The 12,650-nt window shown below is 41.9% G+C and overlaps 1 protein-coding gene across 3 annotated transcripts in view; it reads right to left on the bottom strand.

The window, feature by feature from the left end:
* The window catches only part of LSP1 (lymphocyte specific protein 1), a 95,729-nt gene that overhangs the window by 54,609 nt on the left and 28,470 nt on the right, over positions 1 to 12,650 (bottom strand). The window contains exon 1 of one of the 3 annotated variants that reach the window (XM_063289336.1): positions 6,684 to 6,815. The exons of the other annotated variants lie outside the window; for them this stretch is intronic. Coding sequence (XP_063145406.1) covers positions 6,684 to 6,742 — 59 coding nt within the window. The 5' untranslated portion in view covers positions 6,743 to 6,815. Of the gene's footprint in view, positions 1 to 6,683; positions 6,816 to 12,650 lie in introns of those variants that run through there. 3 annotated transcript variants of the gene reach the window in all.

The raw sequence follows: 12,650 nt of genomic DNA, 5'->3' as shown, positions 1-12,650 counted from the left end.
ATGTGACATAAGGATAACTGTGGAAAATCCAATTTTGCCAAAGGACACAAGCCATCTTAAGCATCATGCTAGAGCCAATGTTAGTGGTTCCAACATGATGTTTAAGATGGTTTGTGTCCTTTGCCTTCTCTCTGACCTTTGGAAAGAGAGAACAAGCATAGCTTTACATGGAAACCCTTGCTGAGAGCAAGATGCCATTTACAGCTGAAAAGCTGAGCATTTGGGAACTGCCAGTCCAGCTAAGGAAGCCCTGAGTACACATTGCAATTCCTTGGAGACTTTATTGCCAGCAACAGTCTAATTAACTAGGAATGACTTTGGAAAAAATGGACAATTACCATCTTATCTGTCTCTCTCCTTCCCTTCCAGAGTCTGCCAGGGTTGTTAAACAGAGCCTTTGTTAGGTGGTGAATTGCTTTGAGTTGCTTTATCCCAGTGTATAAGTAAACAATGGCAACAATGCCTGGCACTTCTGTGGCACTGGACACTGTTGAAAAACTGCCCAAGTTTCTCTTTAATGACTTTTCCCTGTCTCAGGCTTGGAGACCGACATAACTGTACTCAGTTTTGTGCCTGTTGGGTTTTATCTTTTCTCTCCCCAATAATACCACTTATTATTTGAAATAGGGGGATGCCTATCAAAGCTGCAGACTTGAAAATCCTCCTCCCCAAACAACTCCAATTACTCCAGTTTTGAAGTAAAGGGCTTCAAATCATCAGGATTACTCCCATGTAAGGAATTCAAAACTTACACTCTTTACTGAATCAAGAGGAGGTGAGCAAGAAGAGATTAGATTCCCAAACTTTTTATGAAAGCAAGTTAAATTGAATATTTATCGTGGTTAGCCTAAGGCTAATTGCTAATCTCTTGGCTTTAGTGTTGTTTATCTGTAAAGCAGAAGTATCAGTTAAATCTGACCAGATCTTTGGTCGTATTTCTTGGCCAGTTTTATAAAATGCTAGAATCCCTTCTCTGTCATTCATATACCATGAATCAAATCATGGTATTTGCTCTCAGAGCCAACCCCCACTTCAGATCTGGTTTGGTACACAGCCACCAGTATTCCAATATAACAGCAGCAGCAGCAGCAATAGTTCCTACACACAAGGTCTATTTGTTGCTGGTTGCTAAAGCATTGCACTACTTATGTATTTAAGAATTTCTGCAACATTTTAGTTATTCTTTCATTTCCAATGAATTTCTGTAAATGGAATGGGCTTATTATGGTCAAAAGGATGCATTAGCCATCCATGCGAAGATTTTTGCCCATTTCACATTTGTAAAGTTTGATACCAAAGCCATATATTCAATTAGTCTGCACAGCACCTTTTATATTATATAAAGCGGGGATGCATCCCTTCTACTCTCTTCTTCAGTGTGGTTTATTGTACTCATAATAGAAATGACTTTCCCAATTTTTAAATTATCTACAGGCATAGTACATATAAGTTTTCAATCTTCTGTACCATGTAAAAAACTGCAGGGCCTCCTTGACCATGATGCTCAACCGAGCATTGGTAGAAATCCTTTGTATAATCCAGTTGATCCTTAAGGAGGTGCTGAAAGGCTTGAAGTTTCTAGAGAAAACATGAGGCCTCTAGAACAGTGGAGGGCCAGCAAGTGTTCAGCAGCAGAAATAGATGGTAGTCATAAGTGGCCTGAAACAGTGACATCTAAGTGGAAGTATGAACCGAGTTATTATAAGTGAACTCAGCCATAAGTAAAAGGTCAGGCCAACTATCTTGCTGGTAGTTTACATAGCAATAAAGGTATTGCTTTAAGGTTTCCATTTCTCTATCTGACTGTGGATGATGGGGAGAAGATACATGGAGCTTTGCATCCAACAATTAAAATCAATTCCAAAAATATGCCATGCATATTTGACTCTGTTACAAATGAGACGATTGAGATCTGTGGTTCTGAAAAACTTGCTGAATGAATAAACAAGCTGCTTCAAGGATGAAGAGGAGGCCACAAAAGAGAATGAAATGAGACACCTTAGAACCTTTGACACATGATAGGTCAGTTATAAAGTCTGAGGAAGTGTTTCCCAAGGCTGTTTTAAGAAATGGACACAATGTGACATCCAGACAGTTAGCTGGTCAAACACATGGTATGGCAACAAGTGTGGCAAGAAGAAACAAAGACTGTGATGTCTGTTCTACAAAAGTCATGGAGAAGGAGATGGGTGTTTCTAAATACTCCATCGCCAGCTGATCAGGTCAGGTGTTAGAGAAGGAAGGCCAAAGTTTTCTAGGTGCAAAATGGAGGTTGGAAGAGGGTTGAGAGGTATGTTCTTTTTGCCTTGCCATACGTAGCCCTTGCCACTGAGGCTTTTAAAAACAAAAGGCAATGCAAGAACCGATATATGGACACGGTGGGAGCAAGAATAGTTTGCAAGAATGGACCTGGTTTAAACTAGATGTAGCTATATTTCCTTTCCTTTCCTTTCCTCTTATCTCCTGCTTTCAGTTTCTTTTGCCCACTAGCTTTTCATTCTTTTCTTGTGCTTTGCAAAATTTTGCTTATCCCCCCAAAGAGAATGATGGGTTATGTATGATTACTATACCATTTTTATTTCAGACACAAGAAGTTCCACTGATTTGTATTCAGCAGCATACAAGCGTGGCATAAGAGCACTACACTCAGCTGGTTAAAGAGAGGTGTAACGCTGGCAACATTACAAAAGCTCATATGGAGAAACTGCTCGTTTGGAAAATAGGGAATTGTCATAATTTATAAATTGCACGACATGCATTTTGATTCAGAAGTGTGCTTCTAAAGACATCCTTTTTAAAACAACATCAGAAGTGTCTGGGCAAACTCCATCAGAGCCATCGTTGTCAACACTTTGCTTCCCAAATGTTTATGCCCCATCCTGATAATAACAATGTGCTATCTTTAAAACGCCATAGGAATCTTGCTGCCTATAGGTGAGAGAATTTACAAAAGGGAATTTACAAAATAGATTGTAAAAACAAAGAAACAAAGGACAAAAGTGTGTGTGAGAGAGAATGGGGGTTTCTACTCACTTCTGCTTCTGAGATGACCCATTGCGTGCTTCACCTCCACCCAAATGTGGCTCCCAGATGAATGACTATGGCCCTAAAGTGGAAAGGGTTGCCTAACTGGGCCATTTGGATACACTTTATGCAAGCTGAGTAACACTGAATCGTCAGGTAGTTATTTTTAAAAAAGGCAGTCACAGATTTTAACTTTGGTTAAATATGGGGGAAAATTTGAGCTTGAAGATGGCGTATCTTGTTGTTATTGTTCCCTGAAGGTCTTAGCAGGCAGTGACGCGGTTCTCTAGAAATGGAAGAACTGAAGGTTGGAGCCTGTTTTCCCTTCTTCACTGGTGGAGGACCACATAACATACCATTCTGTGTTCGTACACCACCCAGAGTCACGTTATATGAGATGGGCAGCCATTTACATTTGCTAAACCAATAAATACATTTTGAATTCATTCCACTAAAAAGAATCAAGATATTGTGGTTCTGCTATTTGCTGACCCAAATTCTGATGGGAAGGTCTGGAAGTTCTCCAAAGAATGTATGCAGCCCTATGGCCACTAGTTGCCTTCTCATGATTCATGAACCCAGTTGACCCATCACCTAGTTTCTTAACCAACTTGTTCAATTAGGAGCCGATTGATAAGGGCGAACAGATCATTTGGTGATTTCACTCTTGATTTGCATGTGCTTGTATGAATTGTCTCCATCAAAAAATAATTGTGCATTATGATGCAGTGTGAGTATCATTTTTATGGTTGTTGATCAATGATGTCATTACTGTTTTGGATGAATCCTCATCAGAGGAAGAAAGACAGAGTACCTAGAATGAGAACCAAGGAACAACAGAGGATTGTCTCTTGTCTCTCAGACAGGACCAAGGAATTAGGGACAGAATCAGTTCTTCCATTTCTTCAGAATCCACAATGATATTCATACTGCAAAATAATGCACAATTATTTTTTGATGGAGACAATTCATACAAGCATATGCAAATCATCAAGATGACTGGCCCAAAGTCACCCAGCCTGGGATATTCTAATTTGGGGTGCAGGGGCTGAGGAAAGTAAAGTATTTCTTATTCTCAACTTTGTATGCCATTTTGTAATGTGGATAAAAACATGCAGAACATCCTTAGTCTATTAGTCTACTACTAACATTGCTACCCAATCAGACTTGCTTAATTTTCCACATATGGTGCTTTGGATTTTCTGAAATGCTGGAATTGTATTTGGCAGCCATATACATGAACTTATTTGTGCACCTGATAGGCCAGATAACACTGACTGGTGTTACTCTAAAATAAGATGCTGTTCTTATGTCTTATGTCTCAAGCAGAGGAAAGGACATCTCTTTTTCACTTTGGAGTCTTTTAAACCTGTATGAATGATTTTTAAAAATACTTGGCCACAGTCCAGACAAAAGGAGGAATGCTAACATGCCAGTGAAATGTAGGCTGCAACCGTACCCATATTTATATAAGAATAAATCCCACTCAACATATGTCTGAATAAATTTTCAAAAGAGTGTAATGTTAAACATTGGTTAGATGCTAAAGCATGCATTTCTCTGAGTAAGTCCCATTGCCCTTAATAAGATCATTCCTAAGCAGACCTGCACAGGATTGTGCTATGAAGCCCACTGATTTAAATGGAATTTGAACACTTTAAAAAAAATAAATCATGTCCTACTTCTGGCAAATGTTAACACAGATGAATTTCTAGCAGCTTAAAAACTTGTTTCAGAAAAAATGAGTAGATTAATCAATAGCTCAAGTATTCATTTAATGCTTGGTTGAAGTCAACGTGAGTTTCTACTGCAATTGGTTACTCACTTTTTAACAAAGTGTTGCATAACTAGACAAGTGAGAAAAAATCTTCTTATACACAGAGAGAGACAAAAATCCACCCAGGGAGGAACAAAACATAGGGGGCTAGGATGGGTTCATCCCTCAGCTCCATACTCACAATCTTTTTCTGGCCAGGACTCACACTTCACTTTCCATTTTGTAAGTCACTGAGGCTACTGAGGCTACAGAAACCATGAAGGTGATACACTGAGATCACTGACAAGATAGAGACAGTTTTTGATATTCTTTGGGAGGAGATGTTAAAGTAGAATAGGTACATTAAAACTTGTAATCAACCTGATCAGTAGTGTCCAGAGACTTACTGACTGTGTGAGAACCTGAGTGTGAAGACCATTAACCATATGGTCTCTGCTCAAAGGCACCCCACATGGTCAGGAAGCTTCTCACGCTTCCATAAATATGTAAAAGTTCACCATGTTGCCAACTTTGGCTTTCAAATGAAACATGCTTAAGCAGTGATTTGTCACACAATAGATGGCCATCTGTTGTGTCCTGCCTGGTCAAACCGTTTTAATCTGCCTGCCCCAAACTGGTGCACTTCAGATGGGTTGGTGATTCCCAGTGTTTCTAGCCAGCTGTGGTGTGGTGGGGGGACCAGGGGAGAGAGCAGACTCATGGCAGACATTATTCTTCTCTCTCCTGGACCAGGTGATTAATTTTTCCCCTGGTTGTATTTGGACTTCCTGCTGTGTCAACGTTAATTAATGGCACTAACCAGCAATAAGGAATGAATGAACTCTCTATTAAATGTCCCTGTTAGATCTGTCCAAACCACTGTTCAGTAAGCTTATTAAGTCTGTTATTTAGATGAGGTTTCTTAATACACTCTTAGTTTTAGACAGTGGTCTGTGTGCGTGTATATACACACACACACACACAGAGAGAGAGAGAGAGAGAGAGAGAGAAGCCCACAAACTAATAGTAGCAAATGGTCACTATCCAGGAATATCTGACATCTTGGTCCCAAATGATGGCACAATGGACTGTATTATATCTTACCCCATCTCTTCACAGTCGGGGTAAACCGTAATGTAAATTATTCAGCCCCCTTTTCTTTTCTCTTTTTAAGATCACATTGCAATCCTCCTGCGCATAGCTTACGCGCTCAGAAGTAACTTGTGCTACATTCCATTGGACTTCCTCTAACGCGCAAGGCTGCTTGCTGCCGTAAGGAAGCCTCCCAGGAGAATTCCAGTTCACCTTGTCTCGCTTAGAAAGGAAACTGACCGTTGCTCATGAGAAGAGGTCCTTAGGGATGCCTCTGTGCAAAACCCCGTCCTTCAAACGGATGAAAGACCTGGCTCCTCAAAGGATTTAACCGGTGGAGTTTAGCGATCAGCCACCACCCCCATCTTCATCTCCCCCACAAGTCCCCCTTCAAATATGCGTAAGGGCTTGATCGGTCTCGCTTCTTCCATCACGATTTTCGCTCCAAATGCCAAGCCAGTAAAATTAAGCCAAGTGCCAAGGCTAAGATCCAGGAGCCGGCAACGACTCTCCCTGGGTGCTTCTGGGAAAGCGATCCCCACATGCGTGCCTCGCTCCCCGGTCCCCGTCGCCGCCGCGCCCCGATGCCCACTCTCCCGCCTGCGGGAATGTGATTGTCACAGCAAACCTGAACCCCGCCGCCTTGCGAACCGCTGGAGCTTCTCTCCCAGACCTAGTCCAGATACCGGGGAACCTTCCCAGCGAAGGTAGCAAATCTCGAGGCTGCGGAGGGAAGGTGAGGGATTCAGCCCCCTCGGCGCACACAAAGAAACAGCTGTCGGTTCTTGGCTACGGGCAGGTAAGGACTTACCTTATGAGATTCTGCAAGCCCTGTTTGCTGGAATTCCGCCTCAAGATCGCACTGGTCATGGTGAGCGAAAATGAATGCGGGGAAAGGACGGAACTCCTGCCTGCGAAGCCGCCTTCTTCTCTGCCCACCCCACCCCCCACCCCCCGCTTTTAATCGTCTTGTTAGTTACTGTGCACTGGCTTGTTCTCTCTTTGACACTCTCTCTCTCTCTCTCTCTCTCTCTCGCCCCCTCCCCTGCCTGGCTCTTTCTTCCCCTGTTCAGGAAGTTCTGCAGCTGGTTTCCTTTTGTTTCCCTAAGGCCGCTATCCCACTCGCGCTCTAACACGCCCCCTCTTCCACCTCGACGTCCTCCTTCCCAGACTAGAAGAAAGGTCAAGGAAAAGAAGGATCTTTTGGAAAGCTGGCAAGAGACAGAGAGAAAGGAATCCTTTGCTCCCATTTGATCGCTAAAAAAGCTCACAGTGAAATTAAGATTCTGTCCAGGACAAAGATACATACATTTCCTTCCTTCCTGTCAAAATCCAAAGTTTACTTGTTAAGAATATAAAGCCAGATCAAAGGTGCTTCCTATTAAGAGCAGAACCAACCAGCATCTAAAGATGAGGTTCTGCAGAGTTCTTCCAACACATGGGTGTAATCCTGTCCAGCTCCATGGGATATCATTGAAGCTTTGGCCAAGATTGCACCTAACAGAAAACTATTCCAGCCTGACCCAAGGCAATACAACTGAAATTGGGGCTGTTGGGCAGTGTTCCCTAATTTCTCAAGAGAAGGCACTTCTGTGTAAGATTTGAGGGCTCACCCTGTCCATGAATTAACATAAGTGTGCATACACAGAATGGATGTGCTCCACATCCATGCAGCCACTGCTCACTGTTGCCTTCCAAAGTATGTGCAATGGAAAAAAACATTTGTATGATTGTCTCATAGGAAACAGCTAGAAGAATCAAGCTGTTTATTTGTAAGATGGGAGAAATTACTTATTACGTGATGAAAAGTTAATACAGAAGATTATTTTAACGCAACCTTCCCATAGAGATAATTTGATGGCTATAAGAAGATATGGTGAGGATGTGGTAGAAGGATTGACATTTCCAATTTTCAGTTTCATAGCAGCTCACATTAATGACTATGGGCTATACCACCAACCACCTCTCAGTCCAATAATGAAAAATAAAGCCAGTTGCATGCCAAGGAATGTTTGGCATTTAAAGAAGGCTATTAAAACTATGGAGAGCCCTAGCAGACCTTGGGGTGCCACTACATTTGGTGAAGTTGGTAAAATCACTGTATGTAAATCAGGAAGCCACTGAACTCAATATGGAGACACTGATTGGTTCAAGATCGAGAAAGGTGTGCAACAAGGTTGCATTCTGTCACCTTTCTTATTCAACTTGTACTCCAAAGTGATCTTCAGGAAACTGGAGCTAGATGAATCAAAAATTGGGGTAAAAATTGGCGGAACCTTTGATATGTGGATGATACAACCCTCCTCTCAGAAACCCAGGAAGGCCTAAAGCACCTAATCATGAGACACAAAGAAGAAAGTGGGAAGTTTGGCCTCTTTCTGAATATCAAAAAGACCACACTCATGACAACTGTAAGGAATGGAAACATCAAAATAGTAATTGATGGAGAGGAGATGGAATGAGTGGAAGAATTCACCTTTTTAGGATCACTGGTCAATCCAAATGGCGAATGTAGCCAAGAAATTAAATGCTGAATCATGCTGGGTCACACAGCAATGATGAGTATAAATCAAATTTGGAAAAACAAGGATGTCAGCTTGACGACTAAGTGTCGACTAGTCCGCACTATCGTGTTCCCCATAACTACATATGGCTGTGAAAGTTGGACGATGAAAAAGTTGGATAGAAGGAAAATTGATTCCTTTGAACTATGGTGTCGGAGGAGGCTCTTGCGCATCCCTTGGACTGCAAAGATAACAAATAAAGAAGTGCTGAAGCGCATAAAACCGGACATGTCACTAGAAGGAAAAATAACAAAACTTAGACTTAGTTACTTCGGTCATGTCATGAGATCAACATAGCTGGAGAAAGACGTCATGCTTGGAACGGTCAGTGGCAAAAGATGACAAGAACACCAAAGAACGCGCTGGTTGGATGTAATCAAAGCAGAGACAGGCCAAAAAATCTAAAGCGACTGAAAGAAGCTGTTCAAGATCGGAAATCACGGAGAGAGCTGGCTTGTGGGATCGCCAAGGGTCAGATACGACTGAATGGATAATTCGATTTGATTGAATCATATCTAGTAATCCATCATTTTCCATGGCTTTGTTAACATCCCAAAAACTTGCAATTCTTTAAGTAATAATTTCATCAACAATTAACCCAATTTTCTTGGTTTGTATGACACCCTTAACCATGAGCTGAGCTCAAGCAATATGCTAGGCTAAAATGTAGTTGGCTAGTTTTGGGCTCAATATGTCAGCTTATCCTTTGGAAATAAAGGATTCTAGATTTGAGTAGGGCAGAAAAGCAGGCTAAGTATTTATTTATTTTAGATTTTTTTTTATCCCGCCTTTATTATTTTTATAAATAACTTGAGGCGGGGAACATACCTAATACTACTTCCTCCTCCTATTTTCCCCACAACAACAACCCTGTGAGGTGAGTTGGGCTGAGAGTGAGTGACTGGCCCAAGGTCACCCAACTGGCTTTCATGCCTCAGGTGGGACTCAAACTCTCAATCTCCTGGTTTCTAACCTGGTGCCTTAACCACTAGACCAAACTGGCTCTACATGTTTTACAAAGTACATGTTTTATAAAGGGTTAACAGTCCTTTCCTCATTCTCTGAAACTGGGGCAGTATTACCCTTGTTCTCAAACAGAATGTTCAGATTCCTCAGCAAATAAAATCCAAATTTGCTTTCAAAATATAGCCTAAAGCAATTCCACTAGCTTCAAAAGGCTTGCCCTGGAGTTATCCATTTAAAGGCTGAAAGCAGAGTGTCAAGCCATCACCAGCAAAGATGGGAATGGTCCAACAGTCACCATGCTCTTATTATAGACTGGTATGCAGCAGAAGTCATAGCAAACTGAGGAGGGGCAGAGAGGAATGTGAAAAGCTGACTTTGGTGACAAGAAAAGTCAGCTTGAAACCTGGCCTAGTCATAGGAAGCATGGTAGGTCTGGGGCAGGAGAAGAGCACCAAGTTCATTTGTCCTTACCAAAAGGATAGCACAGACTATACTAGCATCACAATGGCCACAACTAGTAGAGCTGAGGAGCAGAAGGTTATATGTTGAAATCCTAGTCAATGTGGCTTGCGGAGATTGAGGCTGTGCTCACACAACATTCCAACCCATAACTGAACAAAACTGACTATAAACTAACCACATTGGTTTGGAATCATACAAACAAGCCAATGACATTTTAACTGTGTTGTAAATGTGCTGTAGGAATTTATTCAGTTCCCACCTGAGCAGTAGTGAAAGTACAGAAGTACGACTTTCGATGACCCACCCAACTCTAACACTGTCTCCCTTCTCAATTTTTAGACAGCTTATGAGCCTAAATACCCAATGGCTTTTCCCAACACATGGATTTCCTAAGCCTATAGAACATTTAAGATCACAGAGACATCAATAGACTGTCTCTTGGGAAAGGGAGTTGACAGTGAAGGCAAACGGAAGAAGAGAAAAGATCAGATACTTTGGAATGAAAGTCATTCAGAAGAGAACATAATGTAATCAGTGGAATCATTTATTCCATGAAAGGTGAGATACAGTTGAGCCCACTTAGCAATTATTTTCATCTTTCTCCTTTCTCGCTTACATGCAGAGTAAGACTTCCAGTCCAGACCTTTTGCTCCCTATTTCAGCTCAGATTATACAAAGCTCTTCTGGGCGTACTCTCACCTCTTATATATCTCTTAAGAAAATAAGATTTAGCACAATGTAAGACAAGCATCCAGGATGGCCTTCCTCATCCTAGTCCCCTCTGGAGGTGCTAGATTAAACCTTCTATAACTCTTATACAGTATGGCCAGTGCAGTTTGGTAATAACAAGGGCTAATACATCAGCTTCGGACAAGGCGGGGAAAAACTAGCCTAGGAAAATCAGGGCAACTAGATGATAGCCTGTTGTCACTGAGGGAGAGCATTAGTACTCCAACAGCAATAATACTGCCATAAAACCCCTCACTGTGATGTGGTTGAAGCAAAAATGAGGCCTAATCTGCTGCATACCACCATCTCCTGACTATCAAGAGGAGATTGCCTCTTATTCACTCAGTCAGTCTGGCAGCACCCAAGAAAATCAGCAGTAAAGGGGGATGATTAGAAGTGGCCCCACATTAGGCAGAATGAGCTGATTTTCTATGGGCAGGTAATAATATCAAAGTGAAAGCTGTATGTGCTGCCATATAGCCTACCTTGTGATCTCTAGACTGCCCTGAGGTATGATAAAAGTAGATAGTATTAGAACAAGATCTGACAACTGATCTGGCCAGCTTTTGTACAATGAGAGGTGGGCACCATCCTGGGCTAAGTTTTGTTTGTTTGTATGTTCAGGTAGCAAAATATCTTGGTTATGGCTGACCCTGTATTGATTCCATTCCTTATGGCAAAAGTAAATAGGTATCCTTCTTCTGTCATTCTCTCCCTCTTGGCTGCTGAAGAAGCAAACGACAGACATGGTTCTGCCCTCTCCTGTAAGTGCAAAAAAAATGTGCGGATAGATTGTTGGGATGGCTTACAGGAGAAAAAAGTAACTATCCACTGCAGATGCCCAGCAAAATAAAGTATCTTTCAATTGCTAGAGGAAACTTTAATGTACTGTAAGACATGAGTAAGTGAACATTTGGGAGGGGAGGGGGGCTCTGCACAGTAACACCTCCAGTGAAAATGCAGCCAAACCAAGAAGACTCCCAGAGAGCTATGCATCTGCTCACCACAAGAAAGGAAGAGATTCAAGGTAAGAGAAACTTCAAGGGAGGAAGTGAATCAGGCTTTGTGGTGGGAGGAGGAGAGTCCCCAAGAGTGAAAGGCACACCAGCCTCCATCAGTTACACAATCCTTTTGCTATGTGGGGGTGGTTGCAAAATCATTGGAAAGCTAAAACATGTTTGGCAAGAAGACTAAAGTATCTAAGCAAAACTCACCACTAGCTCAGCCTTTTCTGAGAAATCCACACGTATGAGTTCTAGTCAATGGGATAGAGTGTTCCCTATTAAAACAAACTGGGAGTGGGGGCTGCCATTCTCTTTTGAAAAAAAAATTAACAAGACACTCCCTATGTTTGCTAAAATACAGAACAGGGGAGATCACCTAGAAGAAAAATCTTTTTCTTTTTTCTTAGGGCAGCTAAGTAAACAAGACCTCCAGCTTTGATTTAAAAGTTGTTTGTTACTTCTTCTCTATGCATATAACCCGTCTTGCAAATTGTTATTTTACATGGATATTTTATTGTGCTATATACTGTTGTCTAACATGTGACTAACTAAATGGCATACATGTGGCATACAACTAACTAAAGAAAGAAAGAAATGGTCTTTGGATCACTTTAAGCCCATTAACCTTACTTAGATTCAGAGTCATCCCAACAGATTCTGATGATGAATGGAATTTACCTGGTCAGGAATACCTGAAAACATCCTTGAGGAGGAGGACCAGATGATCCCATCTCCAATCTCCTATACAGAAGCTGAATCTAATTTCAACACTGGCAATGAAAAGTATCTTCCTCTATTTCAGAGGGCAGCAGACTGGCTTCAGGGAAGGGCATACGCAGTACTATCCACTCCACATAATGCTTGCTTACTGCCCATTCAGAGAAATGCAGTACTATAGCACCGGAGGTCAGGGCCACAACTAGGGTCTGTGTCACCTGGGACAAACATGGATTCCACGCCTATTTTGGTGCCCCCCCCAGCGCAGTGCCCAGGGCACACACCTCACTTGCCCACCCCCCAAGTTGCAGCCCTGCCATAGGTACCAGCATGTAT

The sequence above is a fragment of the Candoia aspera genome, chromosome 1, assembly GCF_035149785.1.
Source record: "Candoia aspera isolate rCanAsp1 chromosome 1, rCanAsp1.hap2, whole genome shotgun sequence".
In the NCBI taxonomy this organism is placed as follows: Eukaryota; Metazoa; Chordata; class Lepidosauria; order Squamata; family Boidae; genus Candoia; species Candoia aspera.
This window is presented reverse-complemented; position numbering and strand designations above follow the sequence as displayed.